The 27,667-nt window shown below is 42.5% G+C and overlaps 1 protein-coding gene across 2 annotated transcripts; it reads right to left on the bottom strand.

Moving 5' to 3' along the window:
• Window positions 1-26,241, bottom strand: TTLL12 (tubulin tyrosine ligase like 12). 2 transcript variants are annotated; one of them, XM_063154257.1, is made up of 15 exons: window positions 26,098-26,194; window positions 25,006-25,081; window positions 19,121-19,296; window positions 16,914-17,112; window positions 15,573-15,732; window positions 14,861-14,991; window positions 12,075-12,151; window positions 7,934-8,050; window positions 7,612-7,806; window positions 5,980-6,091; window positions 4,579-4,730; window positions 4,425-4,506; window positions 3,917-3,985; window positions 2,329-2,467; window positions 1-505 (listed from the first exon to the last, which is right to left on the bottom strand). In XM_063154257.1, exons 3-15 carry the CDS (start codon window positions 19,264-19,266, stop codon window positions 354-356), a joined length of 1,731 nt encoding a protein of 576 aa, XP_063010327.1. In that variant the 5' UTR covers window positions 19,267-19,296; window positions 25,006-25,081; window positions 26,098-26,194; the 3' UTR covers window positions 1-353. The 2 variants fall into 2 exon arrangements, with proteins under 2 accessions (XP_063010327.1, XP_063010326.1); XM_063154256.1 differs by lacking the exon at window positions 25,006-25,081 and having other exon boundaries at window positions 26,098-26,241.
• Window positions 26,242-27,667: the final 1,426 nt, after the last annotated feature.

A 27,667-nucleotide genomic window follows, 5' to 3' on the forward strand; every position in this document is an offset into this window, starting at 1 on the left:
TTCAGTAAATTATAGTTTTAATGTTGACACAAGGAACTTGTGCAATGTTTCCCAGCAAGCAAGCAATCAGGCTACCTGAAAAACAAATCCTACTCTGAAGTCTCCAATATTCAATAAACAAGACACTTTGTCAACACAGAGCTATGTTTTACAGAAAGAACAAAAGCAAGACGAGGACAATGCAGACAAAGGGATTATCAATACAGTATATGGCATATTCTTCTGAGACAATTTTTTTTCCCCTGGTGATCAGTACAGAAAAACAGTTGCATCAGCAGCTCATAGAACTGAAATAAAAATCCTGCTCTTAAGCATATCTGACAAGGAAACTGATGGAGTCAAATCTCCTGTGGTTAGACAATGCGTGTCACATGGCAGTTGTCTGTTTCATCCAGAAATAAGGTGCTGAAGACATCATTAAAAAAGGTAGGGTGGTATTTGCAGGCTCTGTCACAGTCAGGATTAAAGTTCACCTCCAAGATCTGAGGCTGCATAATTCTTTTCCCTGTCAAGGCAAACACAAACATTGCTGCTTAATACAAACTCTACAGAGATCCGAAATCACTATTTTTCTTTAATCCAGAAATTATAGAAAACTATTGGAAAAAGCATCTTTTGTGACCCAAACTGCCAAGCCAGCAGGGTGTTTTTGTTTCAGTGGGTTGTTTTTTATTGGAGGGACAGAAGTATGTTCTACCATGATTATCCAGAGGACAATTATCCAACAGATTCTGGAACTACTGTGCTAATTCAATGCCTCCTCTGGAATGAAAATTTGCAGCCATTCAATATGATCTCCCCGAATCAGCTGTTTTGCTTGTCAGTCTCAAACATCTTCAAGAAAACTCTGCTTCTCCTTTCACATTTCAGTACAAGCCTTGCTTTCTTTAAACCTCCTAGATATTTAGCAGTCCTGTTCCTTTAACTGCAGCCACCCCCATTTGCCACTTCATACCACTCCTAAAGGAAGTCAGGAAATTTAATTTTCTTTTAAAACTTCATCAGTTCTGAATCAAATGCATTCTGTGCAGAGAAAACCAAAGGATTTTGTTTAACGTCTGGTGTTGAGATTGTTAAGTTAGGAAATGGATAAGTGAATCCTTCTGATGGATAAGTGAATCCTACTGTGCTTTGCACAGGAGCAACAAATCTCTTTGTCCACAGGCTGCCCACAGCTTTACAGCATTGCCACTGGCACCACCCCTCACTTTCTAAAGGCCAGGGACCTGTGCAGCTCATGTTCAGCCAGGCATGTAACGTGAGGCTGGTTCTTTTACTGCAGTAGTTGTCCTCAATCCAGTAACGTTTGTGAGCTGCTCTGCTTATCCTATTCAGGACACCTCTGGGACAGGTGAAACAGGATCCAGTATGGACCTAGCAAAGCACATTCAACACTTGCTCCACCTCATCTCAGCAGCAAAGGCTCCATTTTATATCTCCTGTTTCTCAATCATGTCCCTACATGAAGCAACTCAATCTTCACAGCATCAGTCCCTGCAGCAGCGGCCATGGGGCGCACACCCAACACACACCACCTAATTGCTCTGGCAGGCAAATGGGCACAGGCAAGCAACTTCTCCTGTGTCCCAGAGAACCCAGTACCACACAAAGAGAGTGTGCTCAGCTCTTTTCAATACTCCCTGGGGTCTTGGTGCCTCTGCTACTTTTTTACTTCTACAAGGAACACATGTCTGAGTCAGGGACATTTACAGAACATTTCTGAGCCTCCTAGTGAGACAACAGACTATTCTGTCTGGCAGACTTTGCAACCAGTCCTCCATCCTCCACAGCTGCCTGGAAGAAAGGCTTCAGGTAGGCAGCCGTGCTGTGGCACTAACATGAAGCAGCCTCACTCATGTGCTCTTGCAGAGACTGGTAACAGCTGAATGTCAGCCCCGAGGACATCAACAGCACTGAAATGGTGAATGTGGTCCCTTCCCTGTCACAGTAAGTCACTGTGCACCGAACACTGCTCCAAGCTTGGAAGCCACAGGCAATTAGATGTCTCCAAGAATTTCATAGAGAGTTGGGTATTTCAGACATTTGTTTGGGGTTTTTGTGTGTGTGGTGGTTTGATTGAATTCTTTTGGTCCCGTCCCCCACCCCCCTGTTGTTTTGCTCTGTTTTTCTCCAAACAGAGAACAACAGCAGCAGGGAAACAAGGATGCAGCCCAGCAGCTGGCAGCTGCATCACTCCTGTTAAGCAGCATGGCAGATGCTTTCCCCACAAATTTGCAAATTCAGGTGTCAGTGGGAGGCACAGAGAACAGACTTCTGAAAAGGTCCACAAACATAAACAATTCAACACTCAAATAAAGAGCTTCTCACCATCTCTGCTGGTGTCCCACTTAAGCATCAAGTCAATGGCATATATTGCTCTTGAAGATGGATAATCGCAGATGCCAAGAGGGGCAGGCTTAGATGTAGCAACTTGGAACAATTCAGCAAATGCCTTAAAAATACTTGCCTAATAACAGAAAAAGCAGTGAATTCTGAATGAGCAGTGAGCTTCCATAAAACCAACACATGTTTCTAATCACTTCATGCAGTGTTTGAAAGGGTTTGTATCAATTGCACTACACAACAGGTGAAAATCTGCACAGTACTGGCTTCCAAATGTGCATTTAGACCTAATGCCAACACAAAGAAAGCACCAGGCAACATCCATGGACTTTTCTGGAGAGCCAACGAATACTATGGAAATCCTAAAAATAGTGCATTTAACATTAGAATTAACCCCCTTCTCAGGCATTATGCCAAGTATTGCACTTATGTGTAGAGGAGGGGAAAAAGAAAACCTAGGAGAGTTCTGTGAAGACCAGCAGTACAATTGTGAAATTCCTGATTTTTTTCCTGCCCATTCAGTTGTAGTCTTGCTTTGTTTTGTTCTGTTCTGCAATGAAAAATCTTCTACCCATTTATACCCCTAAGAAAGGTGGGGGGGGACATAGAAATTTGAAGAATGTATTACATAGGTATTTTGAAAAACAGTCAGATATCCAATCTGGAAATGATATAAACCAGGAAGAACACAGAGATGTGAGTTTTAGCATTGAATTTATGCTGCAGTGAATCATTCCCTCTATTTTCTGTACACTGTACTACTTTGAGTAGCCTACAGGGTGTATTTTTACACCCCTTGTAGTCTCTTTCAGACTATTTTAAACCCTGTCATAGTCTGAGTATACAAGGATCTAGTTAAAACAAATGTGAATTAATCTAGGAAATCAAGTCACAGTTGGAAATTTATGCACTTTTGAATGAATATGCACATATAAAGGCTCAGCTATCATTCACTCTGTTTCTTCCAGCTCCTAATAAATATGGAAGAATGAAAGAATTCCGTTTTGTGCATGTTTCTGAAGTAGCTCTTCACATTCAGCTTTTTCTTTCAAGCACAAATCACAGGAAAAATGAAAATCAATGAGAGGGCCCTCATGTGCCTTTCTGCATGTTTTATGGAACTGTAGTATTTGTAGCTTCCTTTTTACAGTAAAGAGATGCCATGGTATGAGAGAGCCATCTGTGCTCTTGTGAAAAGTCATCTGTGCAAGGAGCAGGGACAGGGCCCTGGCAAGGCTTCTAACACAGAGAAGGTGGGGCAGCAGCAGAAAACTCTGCTTGAGAGTAGTCAGGACTGGCTGTATTGCTACGTCCAACATAAAAAATTATCACAGTGTGATCATGAAGTAAAATTTTCAAATTAAAAATACAATCCTCTAACAATCAAGTATTTGAGGGCAAATTACACAGTTTGAAGTAAAGATTAACATATGATCTCCTTTGTGACACACATGAAATATGTCTTCTAAGAAAAAAAATCCTAACAACCCAAGACTTCTGGAAATGCTGGTTTGTTGAGTATAAAAAACCCAAACCACATAATTTACATGAGAAAGATGAGTTGCTGACTTACTTGTACTGTTGTCCAAGGATATTCAGGATATTGTTTTTCAAACAGAGGAATAAAGTCTTCACAGTGCACCTAAAACAGTTCAGTAACATCAAAGGCTGACTTGGTCAGGAATGACAAGAGAACAGAGCATCAAATATATTTGCTATTCATACAAATGCAAGTAGAGAACAAGGGAATTAAGACAGCTCCTGAATACCTTCCTTGTTCCAGGATTTCTTGTAAAAGATCACACTAAGGCTTTGACAATGACAAGGTGTTGTTTTTTATAGTTCTTTTATTGTCTCTCTCAATGTGGATTCCATTCAGAACATAGGTTTGTATTACTTTAGATAACCACAGGTGACTGGGGCAAAGAGGGGAAAGAGTCTAGGAAAGTATTTGCTTAGGACTTTAGGTATTTTGAACACCCTGTTGAAGTGGATGTGAAACAGACTATTTGCTAACAGCAAACACCAGAAGATTTTCTACCAACAGAAAGGCGAGGGAGTGTTTTGGGCAGTTTGCTCACCTGTTTCAACGTCACACCAGGAGCGTAATTCATGACGGTGAAATGCTTCTCGTAGTCATCCAAGTCATCAAGCGAGAACACCCTAAGGAACAGAACAACTCCTCAGTTGAAGGGCTCTGTGTCAGCAGTGCAGCCTGCGAGGGGAGGGCAGCACCTGTTGGAGAAGCGCAGCCAGAACACGTCGTAGCTGTAGAGCCGCAGCGGCTGCACCGAGCGCAGCAGCACCACGTAGCGCACGTCGAACTTCACCTGCCCCACGTCCTCGCGCTCAAACAGCACCGGCTCCTCGATGTACTTGCACACCACCTGCAGCACAGCACAGCTCGGGTGAAATGCTAGTGTCACACACCTGCAGCACAGCACAGCTCGGGTGAAATGCTAGTGTCACACACCTACAGCACAGGGACAGCTCAGGTGAAATGCTAGTGTCACACACCTGCAGCACAGCACAGCTCAGGTGAAATGCTAGTGTCACACACCTACAGCACAGGGACAGCTCAGGTGAAATGCTAGTGTCACACACCTGCAGCACAGGGACAGCTCGGGTGAAATGCTAGTGTCACACACCTGCAGCACAGCACAGCTCAGGTGAAATGCTAGTGTCACACACCTGCAGCACAGCACAGGGACAGCTCAGGTGAAATGCTAGTGTCACACACCTGCAGCACAGCACAGGGACAGCTCGGGTGAAATGCTAGTGTCACACACCTACAGCACAGCACAGGGACAGCTCAGGTGAAATGCTAGTGTCACACACCTGCAGCATAGCACAGGGACAGCTCGGGTGAAATGCTAGTGTCACACACCTGCAGCACAGCACAGCTCAGGTGAAATGCTAGTGTCACACACCTACAGCACAGCACAGGGACAGCTCAGGTGAAATGCAAGTGTCCCTGCACCTCAGTGACTTAGGGCAGCCCTGGCTGCATTTCAGCTTTTCCTCAGAAAGGTGCACAAATAGACTAGGTTGTTTTTGGTCACACTCTGACTACAGGGTGTGGAAACATGGAGGCTAGGATGTTCTCATTTGTAAAAATCACAGATTTCTAACTGGTGACTTTGCTGTTTTGCAACAATTATGAAGCAATTCTGTGTGCATTTCTGTACCCCAGAAAACACATGCAGTCCACACGTCACCAAAAAATGGTTCTGAAGCGGGCTCCAGAGCTCACACACAGTGAGGTACAGGTGGATGTCACAGGCTCCCTGTAAAAAGCTCCATAATTCATCTCCTGTTGGCAAGGGTGGCCCTTTGTGCCACTGAGCAATAACACCAACCAGGGGACAGAAGCAATCATGTTCCCAAATTGATGAGCAATGCTAACTACAGCCAGGGCAAGTTTTATTCTTTACATAAGGCAACATGAGGCTCTGAGTTTATCTCTGCAACAATTGGAGTTTACCAATTTGCCACTGAATCTATTCTGAACTGTATGCTTATGGCCAGCATATGTATTTTGAAGAATAAATTTCCTTTGTATTTTCAGACCTCGTTCTATGAAGCAGTTTTTTCAGCTCTGCTTTTTAAATCCCATTCAAAACCATGCCCTCTCACCTTTGGGCTGCTTTCCCTGTGCCTGATGATACTGTTCAGGTTGTTGGTGATGTGGGTATCCAGGCTTCTGGCCAGGTTCCATGGTTTGCATATCCAGTGATTATCTTCTCCTCTGGGAGAGAAAGTTAGAGAGTAATACCTGTAAGTATCCACCTCATTCATCCGGCTAAATATCCATTTGGCTGGGTACATGTCTTCTCCTGAAAAAATACTTTAGAAAGCTGTGGGCTACACTGCAAGAATTAAGACTTCTGCTGACAGCTGGGAGGAGTAGGTTTTAGGAATAAGGGAGAGAAAAGGCAATGGTACCTTGTACAATTTTTTTTTTTTTTAAGTTAGGGCCTAACTCGGTCTCACTGTTTATTTCCTTCCACTGCATCTGACTCCATCAAAAGGGGAAAACAACCCATCAACAGCATCACCATGAACATGCACAAGCAAGTCACAGTGTGGAATTGTTCTGCCAGGAGCCTGAGAACACTCTGGCAGGGTAGTGTGCAATTTTCCAAGTTGGTCCCTACTGACACCTCAAAATCATTCACATTAAATGACACCAGAACTCATCTCTTTGCGAAAAAACCACACAGATGATCAGCAGCTCACACTACAGGAAAATAAAACCACACCACCATTGTCTCACTTTCTAGCCTCCAGACACCTCCTGGGGCAACATTCTGAGATATGCTTGAGAAAATCCAGCAATATGCTGGTCTTTCCACCTATCTTTTCAAGTCAGGACAGGGTGATGCTTGACGTCCTTTCCTCAAACTATTAAAGTATCATAAAGTGAGCTAAAGATAGCATTTAACTTCTGTTTTGTTTGTTTGAAAATCCCTACCACCTCCTTCCCACTAAATTTACATACACACTGCATGCACGGTCTGTCCTTGATGCTGAAAAGGAATTAAACCAAAGGGACACGTGGCAGATGTGCTCTCTCCTGGTCAATGCCAGTCCATAAGACATTATGTATAGCAAATAATGGCCAAATGAAACACCTGGCAGGTGTCACCGTAAAAAACAGGCATCACCAAAGCAGCAACCTTTCAACCACAGTACTCCATGCCAGACAGAGCAGTAGCTAATGCTCTCTCTCTGTCTCACAAGAAGAGAAACCATAATTTCCACCCAAGGGAGCTGCACCAGCAGAAGTGTGGATTTAAAACCCTAAAGCTCCACAACTGCTCCAGTCTAACACTAATTTTACTTTCATAACCTTACAGAACCCAAGTACTTTAAGCATTTTCCATTCCGGCTTAAGTGCAAGAACAACTGCTACTGTTCCCTTGAAATAAAATCCCACATTTGTTGCAAACACATTTTGAGGTTCTGTATATCTGTTAAACACAAGAGGCAAGATCCTGACTAGGAAAAGAGCCAAGGACTTCAACTATGTATTCAAATCACAGCAAAGTTTCTGGGTTTCAAACTGCATTGCTGAATTACTTTTACCTAAAATAAAAACCTAAAAAGTCTCCACACTTTTGAGGTAAAATTCACTTGAATATAAATGCAGCAAGAGCTAAATCATGGTAGTGCAACAGCTGCCAAAACCAAAATGTGGGCTCCTGGTCTTTGAGGAAAGTGAGATCAAGACAAGACAAAACCTGGGGAAAAAGAAACACAAGTCACCTTCTGTCACGTTGCTGGAAGCAGCTGATGAACTGAGGCAATTCTGTCTCGAGGTTAAAAGTCCGAGGCAACCACCTGGGCCCATCTGGTCCTCCAGCTCGTCTGGCAATGGATGCCAGGCAGTCTTTGACAGTCAGGAGGTTCTCACATGGGAACTGATTCACCATTACCTCAGGCCTCTCCTCACTCAGCTTCCTACAACGCAAACAAGTGCTTGGTGAAGGGGGAACGCTGGGGAGGCCTTTGGGAACACAGTTTTTACAGCAAAGAAATTTCAAAAGAAGTATTATCAGGGGAATAATGAATCCTATAATTAATTAACCTATAGTCTTTGAAGTGTGAGAAGTTGTAGAGGATGTCTGCCTCTCCCTCGTTGTCTGTGAATACAAAACGGGGATGTGTCAGGCTGTTGAGAACTTGAGGAATGTCTGTGAAAACCCTAGAAGAAAGAAGCACACAAAAGAAGAAAAATGTCAGTTTAGTTCCTGAAACTGATCAACTAATGCTTGAATAGAAAAAAAACTTTTATGTTTTTCCTGTATACACTCTCGTATACACTCTCTGTGACAATCTCTTCTTGATTCACACAAACAACATAAATTGAAGTGGGATAGATAAAAAACTTGCGAGAGATTACCTAAAAATTATCTATTTTGAGATAGAGATGACAGCTTCATAAAAATAACAGTTCAGAAGATGATGACTAAACCCCTGACACAGAAGCAGTAACATGAATTCACTGTTCTACATGAAATATCCAGAAATAAGAGTGGCCTTGTGAATGCCTTCACTCCTGAAAGAGCTCTAAAAATCAACTTGCTGTCACCCACATGAAAGAAAGTCATAGGAAATCTTGTCAGCTTAATTCTGTAGCTGCAGAAGATTATTTTTGTTTGTTCAGAACTCGAAATAACCCAAACATATGAAAGTAGGTACCTTAGGTATATGCTGGGAATACAGAAAACTTTGAAAAGCTTGATACAAATTCCCTCTCAACCTCATTTAAAATCATACAAAACACCAACCCAAACCTCACATACATTTCAGAATGTAACTAAGAATGAGGTAAATTGTTGTGTAGCTTAGGAAACTTCCCTCTCAAATAAAACCAGTGACTTGGATGCTAAAATAAGCAGAAAGAAATAATGGTTATTTTGATGACTTATAGCTTTAAGTGAGGCCACTTAATTCAGAATTCAGCATGTTAACTCAAAAAGCAAGACTGTTTTTTACATCATTCTCATGGTAAGGAAACATTTGAACAGAATAAAAAGACACTAATTTTTTCCATGAGAAACTACTCTATTCTTCCTTCTCTCCAGATCTATTCTTATCAGTTGTAGAACTTTCCTCTCCTCCTCCACTACTAACCAACTGGAAAATATATTCCCCTGAGAGACACTTCTCTAACTTCTCTAAAAAGATGAACTGCAGAAATAGCCCAGTCACAGGGGGAAAAAAATTCTTTAAAAAGCAAAGTATGTAAGGTGCTTTGCATAGCTCCATGTGTGAGATATTACAATATTTATACTATTTTTGCTGAAGCCTGTAACTGAGAGAGCTGACTTCACTCTGGATGAAGGGAATCAGCCTGTTGAAAGAAGCCACCAGTCCTTCCTCACTGTTGCAAGAGAACAAAATTAGTATTTCCACAGAGTCCCAGTAGCACTTCTTCCTGCAATTTGTGGCTTCTTGGCTTCTCCTTGTAAGTCTGCACACAAGGGGAAAGTGTAATACCAAATGTACTGGATCCACTACAAGTGCTGCCAAACCCACAAGCTCCCCTAACATCCACTGGTTTGGAGCAACTGTTAGTCCTTGCTGGAGCAAGAGGAAATCAAAGTGGTGACCTAAAGATAAAAGGCCAATTATAAAATGCTGTAACAAAGTCCTGAAGCACCCAAAATCTACACACAAATAGGCAAGAAAGAACACATGCAGCACAGGAAGTACTAAAATTGAAGTTGTTCAGAAAATGCCAAACTGGTTCTTTACAAACACACCCTACAAGTCACCATCCTGTCCCAGAGCAGTCAGGATTACATATTTGAAGACTTGCTTAAAATGCAGCACAAAAGAAATAGGGGAGCTCAATTTAGCTTTAAGTGCAAGAACATCATTGCAATAAGATGAGGGAGGTTAAGATTAGAGAGGCAATAAAGCAATTTCATTTGTTCTAAGGTAATACACTGATAATGCCACAAAAAGATACAGACAGGTGAGGAATGCACCAAGTCCCACTGTGGCTTTGGCAGAGGGCAGAACACCTCAACTGCAATCCTGTGTTATCAGCCAAGCTATTCTGGACCTTTCAGTCCAGTATCAGTGGCACACTGAACTAATGAAGCCAGCTAACCATGCCTCCCAAATGATGGGTCTTTTCCCCTGAAGTTTTTTCCCCTGGTCTCACTGAAGTCCTGGTAGGGATGCTATGAACTCTGGGATTAAAGATGACATTCAGTGAAATTATACAAGTAAGATAAATATGTTTAGATTTTACTTAACTTGAAACTTTTAATATCTAAAACTAAGAAGCAGTTATGAGAATCAACTCCCACAGCACAGAGCTGACAAGACCAACCAAAACAAAGAGTTGTCTCATAACAGCTCTTTGGACGTTTTAAAACAGTAACTGATGTAGCTGAAAAGAAACATGAAAGAGAAGATCAAAAGAAACAGAGATGATCAAGCCCAACACCAACTGGAAAGACTTTCCCTAATAAATCTGTCTTTGAAGCATTTAGTTCTTAGATTCTTTTTTTCCATTCAGCAATCAGCACAGCTGGATAGAACAATCTCCCCAGGGCAGCAGTTATTATGCTACAAGCCCTAATTAAACCTATAAATTTGCTCTATCAAACTACTTGTACTCACTCCCCTGCTTTTTAGAGCTCAGGTTAAACATTTATTTGATCTTCCACTCTCTGTCTTAACTCTGCTTGGATACAAGATGCTAAGAGTTTGTTCCAGGTTCTAAACTTTGCAGCCTAAATTTCTTCTGAATCCCCTAAAAAAGCAGCAATACACAGGAGAGCACAAACATTATTAACAGGCTACACCCATCTAGCCTGCTCCACATGTTCCCATCTGTCTGCCCAGGGTGACAGCCCTAAAACCTTTAGGGAAAGCCAAGAGCACTGGAAGGCTGCAGCTCCCACTCAGTCATCTGGACTCTGAGATGCTGCTCTACCTGTGGAGGAACATTAGTACACAAAATTCAGAGCTGAGAGAGACCTTACAGCCTCCTGTCCAGATATGAACAAGATAAAGGAAAAGGGAGGGAAGCCCTTAAGAGTACATTGACTGGGTGTGGATTAAATTTCTTAGAGGAAAAGCAGGAATAATTTCATGTGCTTCCCGCTCCTTCCCTGCCTAATGTGAGTGCCATTCATTTGAAATGTAAGATACAAACTAAAGAGGTAAGCAGTGATAAATATGTGTTTCCCAACAACCTAAGTATTGCTTTCTGCCTCTATCAGAATGCCTCTGCCTTTGACTCCTGTATCTGAGGACATCAGATGAAAAGTATCAGCTTTTGCTTATCCTCACAGTCATGTAACCAGAGATTTCAACTACAAATGAAACCTTGACTACCACTGGCCTCTCCACAAGAAGTGACTTCTGATTCTCAGTAGTTCTCCTCAAGTAAACTTCATCTAGGGAGTAACAAATCAACACAAGAAGCTGGTGTATGAGTACACCTACCAAATACATTTTGGTGCAACTTTAGCATTTAAGCAAAAGGTTTCAAGCAAGAACTGTGATCCCAGTGTCAGACCACAAACACCCCAGAGAGCAACTCACAGCACATGCTAAGCAATGGTTTGTTCTGGAATAAAACCAGTAACAAGGCAGCCTGGCCATGCAGCACCACTGTTTTTGCTCAAAAAAATCCCTTATCTTTGCAATGTTCTTCCAGCTTTCTTCTGAAATGGTTTGACAGCATACAGCTCATTTTTGTAGTAAGCACATGCCCAATTTAAAACATGCCAGGTTTTTATAGGATTCTTGTTTGGTAATGCCATCTGAACAAGGGGAATAGTCTACTATATATTCACATAGCATAGAGCAACCCCTGTGGCCATACATGCTATAATGCAGAAGACAAGTCTTTAGTGCCTCTTCTACACCTTAAATCATTCTTAGAGAAAACAACACTGTGTAACTTAGTGTTAAAACATGATGCAACTTTTCTTTCACCAGAAGGTGGCACTTACTAAAAAAAAAGAAACAAAAAACCAAACTAAATTTATTTTTTAGAAATTATATAAGTGACAATTCATTCACTTTAAAGAATAAATCCAAGAGCAGTAACTAGTAAGTCAGAATTTTAGGCAAGTGGCTCCATATAAACCCACCTTTAACTTGCCTCAGTTCAAAGATGGAAAAGGCTGTTCAGCCTGAAACACTGCAATTACTGCACATAATGGTGGTAAGAAAACATTTTGTTTGTGGATACGTACTTGAAAACTTTGTCTTTGGCATAAACTGGTGGATTGATCGCTACAGGAAGTTTTTCCTTGTTTTCTGCTAAAATTGCCTAGAAAACAGAAAACCACAAAAAGTTAATTCCAGGCAGAATGAAAAAGTCCATTGCATATCTTATTCCATTCTCTTTGGTGCAAGTGAATTTCAGCAAAGTTACAATTCCATTATGTTGTGTACTATGTTGTTCAGAAAAAAAAAAATCAGTACAAGAACAGAGGTAGAAGGAAATCCTAACAGTAAAAAGGAGTAAGAAATAAGGCTTCAAAAAAGGAGTAAGAAATAAGGCTTCAAGACCAGAGCACACCAACACTGCTGAATGACCCTGAGAAATTCTTGTCTCCTAAACATGAAAAAAAATTCCTCAAATCACAGCCAACCATATGCAATAGAAGACAAAGTTGTTGTATTTCCAACAAAATGGAAGACTGACCATTTAGTTGTGATACTTTGTTACAGATGACAAAAAAAATTATAGGACGTTGGAAGCCAATTCTGCTCCTGTGAAAATGAGCAAAACGTTTTTTGCAGTCCTCAGCAGTAGCCATGCCTGCAATGTCTCTCTCCATCCTGTACAGCCCCCCTCTGACTGCTAAAAGGAAATGCACTTCTGCATCCCTGCTGATGCTCTGCAAAAGGAAGCAGCTCTCAGAAACTCTGGGACAGGAGAAGTACATCTTGAGAAAGAAAAGCAGCTGCTGCTGTGCAACAGCTCTTTGAGTTCCAGCTGATCCAGACTGTCATAAATTGCAGTGAGGTGTCTGTCCAGCCACATATGCACTTCTTTACCTTTAAGGTTGGTATAGCAATAAAATCCTGCATAAGTGGAAAGACAGACAAAACCACAATGGTAATCAAAGATCTTAGACACCACCTTCTGAAAACTTGTGAGAGATTACCTAAAAATTATCTATTCTGAGATAGAAATATGAAAGGTAGTTTAGCTCTGACAGCTTCATAAAAATAGCAGTTCAAAAGATGATGACTAAACCCCTGACACAGAAGCAGTAACATGAATTCACTGCTCTACATGAAATATCCAGACTGGGCAGGAACAAATACAAAATAATGGTTGCAGTCACTCCAGAAAAAGAAAGGAGCCTGTACTTTTAAGGTGAGAAGATTACAACTCTCAGAACAGTACCAGAGGATGCATTACTGTGTTTTTTGCAGCTCAAACCCAGGGAGCTGTTGAAATCTCCCTAGTCCCATGAGATACTTCCTTCATCCCAGACATTCCATTAGAAGCTCCCTCCCCTGACACTTGCTTCTGCAATCAGTGCCCCATCATGTTAGTTACAGCCTTTGTGGTCCGTGTTGGAAACCAGAATTGGGTAACAGAATAAAAAACAGGTATCAAAAAGTTAAGCCAAAATGTTGCTGAGTTGTCACAGCAACTGGGATTATTTTACATATAATGAGAACTGTCAGCAACATGGTATCTCTTTCTAGCTGTATCACCTTTCTAGCTGTATCTAGCTGTATCTCTCTCTAGCTGTGTCACCTTTGGTGTCTAGGGATGTGGAATGCCCTGAGCCACTCCTCACTGGTTTGTCACTAGCTGAGACTTTCTTTCACTCTAGAATGTCTAGCAGTAAATGAAAGCTCTGTTGGTTGGTTCTAGCATCAGTAGAGCTCTCATCTCCCCTCAACAGCTGAGTGGCAGAGGCAGTTTAAAAAGAAAGCTACCTTGAAAAGATGTTTTTAAGGTAGAGTGGTAAAGGAGGATTCTGGACTTGTTTGCCACACAGCTCCTTAACTTGACTCGATCATACCAAAACAGAATTAAAACATGCAAAAGTTGCCTTTTCTGAGACCAAGGCTCTTTTGCCAACAGAATACATATAAGACAAACTCTGGGTGCATTGCTGTTCCTCTGTTACTGCAAAGTACAGCTCTTCCAAAAATGCAAAATCACAACCAATCCATCTGCCTTAGGTTACAAGACAGCCCAGCTATTATGAGTGCACAACTTTACCTAGCAGAAGCAGGTTAACTTCACTTCTGACTAGATATTGTTAATAACAAGCTGGATAGAGCATTTTCTGCCTCTCATCCACCATAAAGAAACACAGGGTTGGGGTTTAGAAGCTGTATTTTGAATGCTATTAGTAGCCAGTAGCATCCTCATAGGTATCAGTTTTCTCATTTTTCTAATAAGTCAATCTTATGTAGACATTGTTCATGACAAAGAGATTCCAAACATTCATTTCACATCCTTAAAATATCCCAAACGTTTATTAGAAAGGAAACAAACTGAATCAGTACTTTAGAAGAGTGCCATCAACTTAAAAATGTTTCTGCTCCAGTATTTATTAGTTCTAAACCACAACACAGCCCAGCATCCAGTCTGAAAAATTAAACTTATCTTACAATAATAAAACAAATCTTTCTGTAATGCAAGACTGAACAGCAATGCTACAATAAGAAATTCAATCAATAAGCCTATTAGGCAATGTATCAAACATCTACCTGGAAGATGGATGCCTCATATGAAGTACCTTGTGGTGTGCTTATAAAAACAGCCATGCAATACAGCAATAAAATATTAAAACTTGTTTATGTTGCTCAGTATTTAAATACTTAAATATTACATATAAGACACTTCTTGTCTCACTGTGCATTGAATTGTTTTTTTATTTTAATAGGTGTCCTTTGAATCAGTCTTTAAAAAGAAGCAAAATCAGAATTCCTGCAATGCTTTTCTAGACTCTGCCTCATCTTAAAAGACCTACAATATGGAATTAACCTGTTAAAATCATACCTGGTAATGCTCATCTGGTGGCTCTGGAGTGGAAGAGCTGACATCCAACACTTCAGGCAGCCAGGGTAACAAAACACACTTCCTGATCAGGCGATCCGTCTCCCCGTGAGCGTAATCACGAGTGACCTCATCTGCACCAAAACCAGGAGAACCTTTAGGAACTGCCTTTCATTTCCCACTGAAAATCTTCAAATGACAGCTGCACAGTCAATACCAGCACAACTTTTGTTATTTCAATGAAAAATTAGAGATAATTAATGAAACATGATAAAAGAAGTATTATTTAGGATGTTTATCTTCACGTGATGGAGGCAGAGGGTGGCCCCTGATTAAGATTACAGGAATAAATCATTAGCCTGGTGTTTCCCAACTTTCAGAGCCTGACTTTCCGACTCAAAGCTACAAACACAGATTTTAAGGGATTTTTTTTTAATCCCTCAGATGACTGAATCTGCAGTTTCACTAAGGTAGTGATGCAAGATTTAAATTCTCTGTCAATAGCAACATTTTTGGACTGCTAAAAGGTCTGTATCCTAAAATACAGAAATATTAGACAAAGAGAACTTTTATATTTGACAGTGTTACAAGAATGCAGCCATTTTGGTCTTGAAACATTTGTTCTACTGTGAAATGTTCAATGATTTTGTAAGAACTGGCCCATTTTCTATTCCAAACTTTAAAGAAAACCCCAGCTCCTCAAACACACACTCACCACCAGTTTCAAGGTCTCTCAAAGGCCAGAGAATCGTGTAAGCAATTTGTTGAGGCATATAAAACAGAGGTGCTGCTGCAAAACTTGGCTGGTCTGAATGCTGAATGCGTGATCCAAATTCATCCATGATGTACCAGACAGGAACCTTCTCCTCTGCAGTCTGCATGAATAAACAGAGGGGGACATCTCGCACACATGGACTGCAGGAAAAGCTCCATGAGACAGAGGCACTGGCAGCACTCCTACACCACTTCTCAGATTCCTGCTTCAGCCTCCTCTTTCTTGTGCTACTGCTATTGCCTACCAGACCCACTTTCCCTGAACCAAACCAGCTGCTTAAGACAGCTAAACCAGCAGAAGGCTGCTTGGTAGGATTAGTTTTCCTTCAGTTTCTCTCAGAATCAATCAGCTAAAAAGTGTGTGAAGTTTAAGTGTGAAGGAGAGCAACACTGCCACCTGCAACAACAGCTGGCTGCAAGTGTGGAGGCTGCATCGTCAAAGTGCCCCCTTCCTGCAACACTCATCACAAAAAAATCCTGAATGAGAGAATAAACTTTAAATTGCTTGGTAGCACTAATGTGGCCTTTTTATGGAGGCAGAAATGGAGCAGAGAGAGTAGACTTGAGATATTTCCTAGAAAAGTGAACAGAAGACAAGTTCAGCTACGGGATGAATTAATTGTCTTTTGGAAAATCACTTTTCAAGTAGTAACACAGATAATGCCATTTCACTCACAAGTTATTCATGACAAATTGAGAAACAAAGAGATAGGATAGAAAGACTCAGAGATACTGTTCAGATTTCTCTTTCATTTAAGGAAAAAGTCACACTGAATCCCCTTCTCAGGGATTTCAGACCTGATTCTACTGTGAGTTAAATTTGAGCTTAAATGATAAAGATGACCAGTCCAGAGAACAATCTCAAGACCCTGAGCTAACAGGGGCAGTCTCCTCATGCTCTCACTTCTCAGGGCTAGCCCTGCCCATTCTGCATAGGGCTGAGGCCAAAGAATTCATCTTCCTCCTTTTTAATTCAAAAGACTCAAAAAAACATTGGAGCTCCAATGCAAATGGTACAATTGGGTTTTCACCTGCACCCCAAGGGCTGTATTCCCTCAAAAATGGCACACGTGCACTTGAGGCATTTGAAGGCTCAAGACACGTTTGCACAGTGCTGAAGGACTACAGAGGGCAGGGTGACCTTGTGTGGTCTTACCCACACACCCTAAAAGCAGCATCTGCTCTCCTTCCAATGACAAAGAACACCTGTAAGGATCTTTGCTAATATTTATGTATTGGAACATATCCACCCCAAAATTTTTAGCATCCCGCACAGTCTTACCCCTTGAGAGAGCTGGTAGGTCTGGCTGTACTTCCACATCTCCTGCAGCACGTGCTGGATGCTGCCCTCGTCGGGGATCTCTCCGTGGAAGGCGATGCCCATGAGGTTGGCCATCCTGTGCAGCAGGCCGGGCACCTGGCGCAGCTGCTGCCGCGCGTGCTCCGCGCGGAACGTCCAGGCGTGGTCCACGAGGAACACGCTGCAGGAGAGTTGGGGTGGCACCACAGCCCGGGTGGGGTTACACCCAGGGCTCACACTCACACACACACAGGCACACACATGCTCTGAACAAATGCTGCCTTTCCCTGGAGATGGTGTGATAGCTAATGGGCTCTTAGTCACTAAGTCACTCCCTGAGCACACACTGGGGCATTGCAGGAGCAACTTTCCAGCAGTAATTTACACTCTGGTTTTGCTCTAGAGAGCTTATGGTGAGCAAACTTATGGTGAGAAAACTTATTAGTGAGCATTTCCATGAAAATGAGGAGCAGATAAAGAACAGGCACTCAGTTTATGAGTTTATTCCCTTTAAAAGCCAAGAACACAAATGCCTTCCCTTTTTATCACTAGGAACTCTACTGCAACAACCTGACATTCTTGCCTTAACCAGGAAAACAATACACTCTTTTGAAAAATTACTTGTTAGCCACAGGATTTGTGATATCTACTGTCATCTGTAAAGCCAGGTGGAGAAGTCTGATCATTAGAAGCCTGTATGTGCTATTAAAAGAAAATGAGCAGTAAATTTTGATTGTTTCCATTTGTTTTGTCTTTTTTTTTCTTTGGGTAGGGGTAGGGTGTGTCACCAAATTAATTTTTTAAAAAATTGCATTGCTTAAAAAAATTACAATCTAACCTAAAATAAAACCATACATATCTGGCACAGTTTCCCTTGACAAGTTTAATCCTTGCTTAGGCTGCATGACTTTTAGAAAAAACCACAGTTTTTCAAACAGAAGGTTCTTCACATTTTGGTGATATCACCTGACTGAACAATTACAGAGCAAAATCTCAACTCTACTTGCTAGCAAAATCCCCACAACACACAAAATACCCTCCACAACACCTACATTTCAGGAAGCTAAAAACATGTTAGCTGTCACATAGGGCAAATATGGTTGAACAACTATTGTATCCCAGATTCCACACACACATGAAACCTCACTTAATTTTAAAATTAAAGACTCCAGAGAATGCTAAGGTCAAGCTCTTTCAAAATGTTAGCAAACAGGTGTGGTGGTGCTCTGCTCCCACATTCAAACACCTGAATGCTGCAAAGAAGCCCAAGATTATCACAGGAGCTGGTTCTGAACTTGAATTATCAAGTGTATTCTCAGATTTAGAAAGGCGATTACTTAGGTTAAGGCAGGGGTATAAAGGCACATACCTATGAATCTTTGTTGGTTTTACTCATCAAGCTTAATTTAATTTTTTATATTTTGCATGTTTACCAAAGATCTAAAAAGTATGAATGGTCTCACAGAAGTTTTACAGAACTGAGCAGAACTGAACTTAGATCTCCAGCAGAGATGACTTCATCTCACTGCTTTTTTTATTAATGTATGACAAATACCCTGTTCTATATCTGAAACCAGTAAGAACACAAAAAGCAGAACTATAATATGAAGTTGTTTCTTACACAACTTTATATTAGTCTTATACATGCTTCCTAGTCTTACACTCATGACAGATAAGCTGATTGTTAGCAAGAGAACAGTAATTTAATATATTAAATTCCACACACATGCACATGACCACTCTTGAATTATATTTCAGCCAACTGAAGGAAATGGAAGCCCACAGAACATTACTGTGAGTACCTTCTTGGCATGAGGAGATCACAAGTATTTCTTTAGTTTTTTTTTCCACAGGCACACAGTCTTGCAGATACAAAGGTTTGCTTTATTTTTGCAGAAATAATTTCAAAGTTGCCTTTTCCTTATTTTCTCCCTGAGTTTACTAAAAACCAACTTCTAAGTATCTTCCTGCATGATTTAAAAAGGAACCACATTAAGATATTTGTGCTCCCAGTACCCTTTGCAAGGGGTGCTTCATAGCATGCATCTTTCCTCAAACATGCAGCTATGTCTTAGAGGTGGAAAAGAGGATTTCTGAATAGGTTCCAACAAGTCTCAAGGCAAGTCACCATTATTTTAGGGTTTCACACTACTCAAAGACTGAACAATATTTTCAAAAACACAACTCACCTATTGGGATTAGAGGCCTGAAGTCCATTCTCATTTGTTACAATAACTTTGAAACAAGGTTCATTTCCAGGATTTGGTTTCTTTTTAAATTCTTCTTCCATTTCTTCATCAACTTCTTCCTCGTCATCCACCTCTTCTACTTGCATTATTCCAAAGTAGTCACCAGCATCAAATATCTGAGATGGAAAGTGCAGAAAATATCATGCAACTGGATAAGATAGAACTCTGATATGCACAATGAGACACCTGCAGACATTTCTTCCCTGTAATCTGATGGCATTTTTAACCTAAGAGATTAATGAACAACAGTATTTATTCTTTCACATTTTAACAGAGCTGTTTGTTTGGGAAGTTTCTTTAGTCAATACTGGCAGGAAGCTTTGTTGGTTTCTTTGGCAGCAGCAGGTCTACTAATGATTGTCTATCAGTTTAACATCTCAATAAAAATTTTAGAGGCTGAAAACAGAATACCCTTGCTCAACCTTTGCTAAAATCAGTAATTTCAGACCTGCAAAACCGAGTGTTACCCAGGCTCCACCACCATACTAAAGTACATTAAGGTCCCTGAAGAAAAAGAGCTTTTCCCAATTGAGTTCTGAACCAGTTAAAAAATCTCAGCCTGCTTCTCTCTCTTCTTTCCCTATTAAAGGAACTATCAGTGCTCACTCACCCCCAGGTAAATTGGGAGATTCCTTATACTGCTATATATAAAATTAAGTTTCATACACTTATGTCTACTAAGGTGCTGAAAGGGGTTTGTTTACATTCTTGCCCACTCTGGATGAACGACTCCATCTAGAACATAGAGAAATGAGGGCAGTCACCACACAGGGCTCCCTTCCCAAACAGTGGGCTTGCATATCTGGCAGAACTAAGACCCTGCTGACAACTGCCATAATTTCAAAATGAACATATGCTTTTAGGAAGACAAAAATAGGTGAAGCCTCCAAAGACTGTTGAAATTTTTCAGAGAGAATTATTTTGCTAGAATCACTCACATACTACCTAATAAACCAGGCATGGGCAGACAGATGATTTGCCTCAATCTAATATGACTAAAAAGTAGCAGGGAAGGAGAAAGGTCTAAAGTGTGAGCTCTCAAGTTACTGGTTCAACACTCCAAACCTGCAATGGTTCAACACACAGCCTGCAATACCACATTATTGAAAATCATTACTTCTATATATTGACAACTTCTTAGCTGTAAAATGCCAGTGGCAGCAACAAGCTTTCATTTGTTCAGGCGAGTGTTTCTACAGGACAATTATTTTTGCTAAGCCTCAACGGGAAGGTGATGAAATCAGCTCCACAACTATGAAGAAAGGGCACCTAGAAAAAGCAGCCAGTTGCTCAAAGAGGGAGTGTCCACCATTACAGGGAGAAAGTCAGCAGGACAGCAACAGCTACTTCTCATCTTAAGCCACAGTTCACAGATCAGATCCAAGGGGAGAAGTATCTGAAATTCCCTTCTGAGGAACAGGGGATGGTATTTTCCTTTGGCATGGTGAAAGCAAATGGGAGGGGGCCATGTTGGATAAAAAATCATAGAATGTCTTGGGTTAGAAGGGCCCTTAAAAGATCATCTTGGTTCCATCCCTGCTGCCATGGGCAGTGATGCCTTCCAGATGCTAACAATAGCTAACAGCTATTAGCTGTTATTAGCTAACAGCTTCTTAGCACACAGCTTCTTAGCTAAATGCTAAGGAGATGCTAACAGTATGTTGGTTAATACATATATCTTTTTAGGGTAAAGAAAATTACTCTCCAAACAAACTTACTAGACATTAAAGCTGCACATATTTAAAAAAGAATAAAATCAGAAACTCGGTTTCTTTCACTTCAGCAGGTATCAAAATAGCAGTTCCAATTTATTTCTAGTTTTCCAGTTGCTAGAAAAGGATAACAATACTCAGTAGTAAGCAGTATCAAAACCTCTTGCTGTTCTAATAGTAGCTATCAATGCTTTTTAAAGTCTCTGCATGGTTGCCTTGAAAATTTGTAGTTATTGAAATTCATGTAGCTGCAGGCAGGTCCCAGCAAAAGGAAGAGCCCTGCCCTGTGCTCACAACTACTTTTTGTCAGATTGGCTCCCAGCTGGGTGAGCTCCCTGGTCAGGTTTAGGGCACAAATGCTAATCCCAGCAAAAGCAGCGTGCCAGCAAACCAGCGTGCCAGCAAACACGTTCCTCTCTTCCCTGAAGTGACACTTCAGTGCTCCTGCCTGGATCAAGGGCCACCCTCAACAACCTCCTTAGCCAGCAGAGAAGCGACAGACAAGTGAGTGGGAGCCATCAGAAAATGGAAAGTGTAAGTGGGAGCCACTTGGCATGTGCTGCATCGTGGCCCTGTGTGTGTTTTCCACGCTTGGCTTTTGTCTTGAGGAGTTTGAGAGGGACAGGAGGCCAGCCATGGCTGACTCAGCTTCAGCCTCCTCTCAGGACAGGCTCCACCCGTTTACCAAACACCCGCAGTGAATATCGAGTTTCTCCACAACACTAAGGGGAAGCTGTTGCATTTATATTTTTATTTTTTTGTATTTAATATCATCTCAAGACTGAAAAATGAAGGTATTCCGAATGCCCTAAGCCAAAGTTTGGTCTTTCCCTCTGACAAATTATCAGATACATGAGGCTGTAGCAGTTGCATTTAGCAAAAAATCTCCAATTTTAATACCTTTACAGAATTATGCTTAATGAAAAATTTCTTCTAGAGAATTTATAACCACCTAAAAGTGAACTATGTGTACACCTCACCCAAAGCAAATCACACTTCTCATAGCAGCAGCAGCTCAAGACCACCTTAATCAGTGTTTTTTTGTGAGGGTTTTGCTGTTTTTTAAACTCATAGTTGATAATACAAGCAGTTCAGCAGTTCACTGATGGGTTTGGCAGAAGCACCTCGTTGTCAGTGTGGATACACAGACAGTTTTGTGTGTCCTCTCTTCCTCCCTCCCTCTGAGCCAGGCTGTCACACTGAACCTATTAACACAGCAGCTCCATTAAGGGAATCTTAAGTAAGCTCCTTAAGCAAAAACCAGCTGGATAACATCACACCACCAATCTGAAAAGTAATCTCTGGCTTGAAGCAGAACAGGGAGAGCTCACATCAAGTATTCCACCAGTGCAACCACTAACTTCTAGACAGCAAAAAAGCACCAACACATTCCAGTGGCACAACTGCTTGCAAGCAAAACATGTTTGGGCAAAAAATCCCTCCCTCTGCATGTTCAGGTAGAGTTCCAACCCAACCAAGCCCAGCAAACCACAGAACTTGATACCAAAGCAGGCACATGTCATGACAATTACCACACAGGCATCTCTAGCAATTTCTTTTAAGACACACTGCAAACTGCTTTAAAGGCCACAGGGAACCTCTGAGCAACAGGCTGCCTTCCACTGCTCTGGAAAATAAAATCTCCCAGTATTATCATGCTGCATTCCTTCTGGTAATTAATTAAGAGCCTCCATTTCTAACTGGGATGAAACTCTAAGCAGTCTTTTGCCATCAGCATCTGAGGGCTACAAAAATCTCCCTGCAATACAGAGAAGCCTGCAAAATAACTCAGTGGATGGCTGGAATAGAAAAAGAAAAGATTATGAATAAATTAGATGCAGGCACTGTATTTTCCAGGCTTATAAACATACTGTACAGCTTATCCAAGAGCATAGGAAACATCCACTACACTAGAAACACAATTTTAGCACTTATAGTGAATGATTACATGTGCATACATATTATTTTTCAAGTTTCTGCCAGAAACGCAAAAAGAATTTCCTCCCAACAGATGCTGAATGTTAAATGCAAAACGAATAACTAAAGGCAGGTTTACCAACCCAGCAGTAACACCATGTTTTGAATGAGCAATCCAATTACATAATGCTCTCAGAAGGAAACCTGCTCCAGCAGATCCCAAGGTAAATTAAAAAAAAACCCAAAAACAACCAAACCCTCCACTTCTCACAGGCTTTGGTGTACACAGTGGAGGGAGGGTGTATTCACTCTCTATGTTGAAATACGTGTGACAGTGTTGAATAACAGCTGCTTGGGCTGGGTTCTAGAGGTATTGATGCAAGAGACATTTTTATCTCTATTATAGATGCAAATTTTTCAAGTTCTATGCTAGAAAGTTTTAATCTTTGCAACAGGTTAGGACAAAGGAAAAATTCCTCCCATGTAACACATGTCACAAGGAAACTCATCCTATGTTCTACACTGCCCTGGGGTTTTGTCCCCTAGGTTATACTTTATTACCTGGATTCCCAAAACCATTTCACCCCTTCCCCTCACCTCCTTTTCTTTCTTTACTGCTGCTCCTCCAGCCATTCTGCATAGTCCAGTTCTAAGTCAGCTCCTGTGACTCTGTCTCTGCCTCCTCAAGAGGTTATCCCAGTCCACAGCACTCCTCATAATAACTTTTCCTGGACACCCCAATTTTCTCCATACCCTTCTGGGCAAAAATCAGAAGCTGCAGCAGCAGAGACAAGCACTCTGAGCAGCCTGCTTTATCTCCCAAAGCTCACTGAAATAATTAAGTCTCTTTTTCCACACACACTGGGACATTCAGTACAGAAGAGCCTGCTCAGCCACTACTGCCAGTAAAATGAAGCAGCAGGAGCAGTCTGCTGCCTTAGGGCACGTGCTTTCTTCCTTCTGCCTTTCCTCATCCCAGCCTCCATAAAAACATCTCTCCTCACTCTATTGTCCTACCTTCTCAGTGTTACACCCTCCCAGCAAAGCTGCTAACAAGCAAGGATCTCAGCCACAGGTCACAAATCTCAGGCCTGCATTAGGTCACAGCACAGGTTCAGTTTGCTACCTCCAGCTTCACACTGGCATGTGGAAACATAACAGCTCTCAACTCTGGGTTTTCTATACTGCCTTCTGTTCCATCCTCTTCCAGGACATCCCTTGTCATACCCTCCTACCTAAGCAGAGCAGCAGATATTCTGGGGTGGTGCTCCCAGGGGCCCCAGGAAGAGGGAAGAGATGAGGATCTGACTCCATGTTTCAGAAGGCTTGATTTATCATTTTATGATATATATTATACTAAAACTATACTAAAAGAATACAAGAAAGCTAGCCTTCTGATGAAATCCTAAGAATAGAAAAAGAATGATAACAAAGGCTTGTGACTGACCAAGACAGTCCAGACAGCTGGACTGTGATTGGCCATTCATTAGAAACAGCCACATGAGACCAATCACAGAGGCACCTGTTGCATTCCACAGCAGCAGATAACCATTGTTTACATTTTGTTTCTCAGGCCTCTCAGCTTCTCAGGAGAAAATATCCTAAGGAAAGGATTTTTCATAAAACATGTCTGTGACAATATTCCTGCTCCAAGTTCCTTGCATGAGTACTTACTGAGGGGGGTGTAATTCGACAAGGAGTTTGTGGCTGGGCATATGCTTGAGATAGTATAGATTTTCAGTAATCTTCTCTGTAATAAACACATATTCCTGTTATTAATACTACCACACAACAGACTGAAAGCAGCAGGAACATAATCAGACCTTTCCTGACTATAAACACTCATATCAGGACTTTCAATGCTTTTCTCCTGTTCCTACTTTGGAGCTGAGATGGGGAAAAGAAGCACTCAGGTAATTAGAAATTACTTTACCTGTACATGGGTGTTAAATTGCAGTTCCCTCGCCTTCTCTACCATTCTATACTACCAGCTCAAACTTCTCACCCCATCTCAGCCATTTCTTCACTGCTTATCCTGCCTTCCAGCAAACCACCACTAGTTGCTTTCTCCAGTTCTCAGATCTCTTTCTCTCCCCAGGACTAGAAATTCACCTCACTCACATCTTCTTCTCCAGGTCAGCTCCTCCAGTCTCCCTCAAGACCTCTCAATTCTCCAGACGAAAGGTTTTGGCTTACCTCTCTTTCCTGCCTCAGCTCCTTGTTCCTTTACTGCCACAAATCAAAGACAGCTTTCCTCATCACTGAGGCTGGGCTGCAGATGTGCAAACAGAAAGAAACTGTCTAAATACAACCCGTGTCTTTACAATCTGTTTAAAATCACTCATTTTCTTGTCTTTGTTTCTCTTCCCTTTCTCACCACAAAGCTCCAGGAAGCAAGCAGATGGTTGCTGCGAAGGTGAAAAGGGATACTCCACCCTGCAGTGTGCCTGTGCCTCCACATTCCCTTTAGCTCAGGGCCAGGGGCCAGCTTCACCTGAAGAGCACTGCCCAAGCCAGGTAAACTCATGCACACATGACATGAGCTGGCTGAGCTCTGCACAGTTGTAAGTGACTGACCGCAGGGCAGATCTGCGTGGAACTGAACTGGAAAAAAAATTAAAAATCAGGCAAAAGCCAATGCAAACCATAATGGATTAAGATATGACACATCCTTAGTCTAACACTACTACGGTTGCTGTTTTTTCTTAACTCTCTTTAGCATAAAAAGCTGAAGGGTTGAGAACACTATCCTGCATTTGCCTGGGACAGAGATAATGTTTTTCTTTGAAGCTGCTACAGTCCTGTGGTTTTTTCGATTCATCACCTCTCTCCAGTACTGTATCGCTAGTTACGAGGCTATCCAAACGCTTCCAAACTTCACGCCGACAACAAAAAGACAAAATCAGATATGTACAATACACCTGACGTCTTTTACAGCCCAGAGCTGCAGTCTCGGTAACACAACCCGCACCGTGCCTTTCCCGCTGTCCCCCTGCTAAGCAACACCGGGACTCTCCTCTCTTCTTCGCCCAGGGCTGCAGGGGCTGCCCTCAGCACGGCTCTCCACGGCCACGGCCACGGCCGCAGCTTGTCCATCTCGGGGCTGCCCCCTCAGCGCGGCTGTCCCCGGCCCAGGGCTGCCCTCCGGGGCTGCTCTCTCAGCGCGGCTCTCCCCCGGCTCGGGGCCGCCCCCTCAGCGCCGCTCTCCCCCGGCCCGGGGCTGCCCTCCGGGGCTGCTCCCTCAGCGCGGCTCTCCCGTGAGGAGCCGCCCCAGCGCCGCTCACCCACCTCTCCGCGCAGTTTGCGGCTCAGGCTCTCCCAGTACTGCGTGGGGACCCGCGATGCGCGGAGCGCGGCCCCATGCAGGGCCACGAAGGCCGCCAGATCCTCCTCGCCCTCTCCCGCCATGGCCGGGCCGGAACGCGCCGGGCGGGGCCGAGGGCGGGCGGGGAGGCGGGAGCGGCGCTCGGGGCGTTCCCGGAGCCGCCGGGGCTCGGCTCTGGAGGGAGCGGTAGGAGCCGTGGGCCCCGGGAGCGCCGGGATGGTTTCAGACAGCCTGGAGGAGAAGGGCCCGGAGGAGGCTTCAGTCTGCCGAGCAGATGCGGGTTCTGCTTCTCTTTTGTTCTTCTTCTGCCCTTGAGCGTTAATAAAATTCACAGTGTTTGTGGTGCAGTGCTGGCCATAAGATGTTTTTTTTTTCCCCGGTGTTTTAGGGGCTCTTCTGGAAGGCCCCAGCCATAGCCCCTGAAGTGGGCTCCGGGTGGGATGTGAGGCATGGCAGGCACTGATTGCTGGCCACAGCCGTGGGAATTGCTTTGTGTGAGTTGTGATGCTCAGGAAAAACATAGTGTGAGTCATTTATTGAATTAAAGCTTTTTTATTTTGAACGTTGACAAGGAATTTTAACATGTAAGCCTGACTTAAACATCTGTCAGTACAAAAGGGAGTGTGTTTTTTGCAAACACCTGTAGCGGAGTGCTGGCTTCTCGGTTCTTTCATTGGATGGTTTAGAAGAGATTTATGAGAAAATCTCTTCCTTCCAAGATTTTGTGGGGAATAGCCTAAACTAGTTTAACCTGAGGCTTTTTAAACTTTACTGGCAGCTTTGGTCTTGCCTCAGGTATGGTTGTAAAGCTCCAAGAGCGAAGCCAGGTGTCTGACACTGCTCAGAGCACAGTCAGGGCTTTGCTGTGCCGCTGCTGCTGCTGGGAGCACCCACCCACCCATCCTGCTCCCTCTGCACATTATCTGCTCCACAGATTGGAAATTCCTTTTCCTGTCAGCCCATCCTCAAATCAATTCAACTTCGGTGCTGCTTGCACTGGCAGTGCAGCACTGTGCTGGGAGGAGAGTCCTACAGCCCTGGAAATAGTCAAGTTCAAGAAATCTGATCTAGTGGCTGGTCAAGAAAGCTTCGCTTTCACAGACCACTGTCAGTGGAGAATGTGCCATGTTGAAGAAATACCCCTTTGCTCTCTGCCCTGTCTAGTGTTGCTGGACTGGTGTCCTCTGTAACTACCCAAGGGTAGCAACAATCCTTTTCTCTACATAATCACAGAATTATTCAGGAGGAAGGTATATAAACTAAAGGGCAAAATATGTTGACCGGGCAGAGAGAGAGTAGAAAAAGATTATAAATGGTGCCTACGTGCTGTAACTATACATCAGCACTCAGCAGCTGAGGATCTAACTCAAATCTCCAGGTTGGATATCTGAATAGTAAATGCAGGCAAATTTTCCTCTTTGCCTGAGACTGTGTCTGCCTCACCATGTGCTGTGTTCCCACATTTCCTCAGCATAAAGGCTCCACTAGGATGTCTCTAAGGAGACCTCCCTGATTAAACAGCAGAAGATCAAA

The sequence above is a fragment of the Melospiza melodia genome, chromosome 4 (assembly GCF_035770615.1).
Source record: "Melospiza melodia melodia isolate bMelMel2 chromosome 4, bMelMel2.pri, whole genome shotgun sequence".
In the NCBI taxonomy this organism is placed as follows: Eukaryota; Metazoa; Chordata; class Aves; order Passeriformes; family Passerellidae; genus Melospiza; species Melospiza melodia.

Excerpts from the sequence above, each read along its gene's own strand:
- TTLL12 (XM_063154256.1), bottom strand. The coding sequence starts at position 26,217 with ATGGCGGGAGAGGGCGAGGAGGATCTGGCGGCCTTCGTGGCCCTGCAT. Across the intron at positions 19,297-26,097 it reads GCCGCAAACTGCGCGGAGAG|ATATTTGATGCTGGTGACTA; the intron begins GTGGGTGAGCGG and ends TTTCCATCTCAG. Across the intron at positions 3,986-4,424 it reads CTGGTGTGACGTTGAAACAG|GTGCACTGTGAAGACTTTAT; the intron begins GTGAGCAAACTG and ends GAACTGTTTTAG.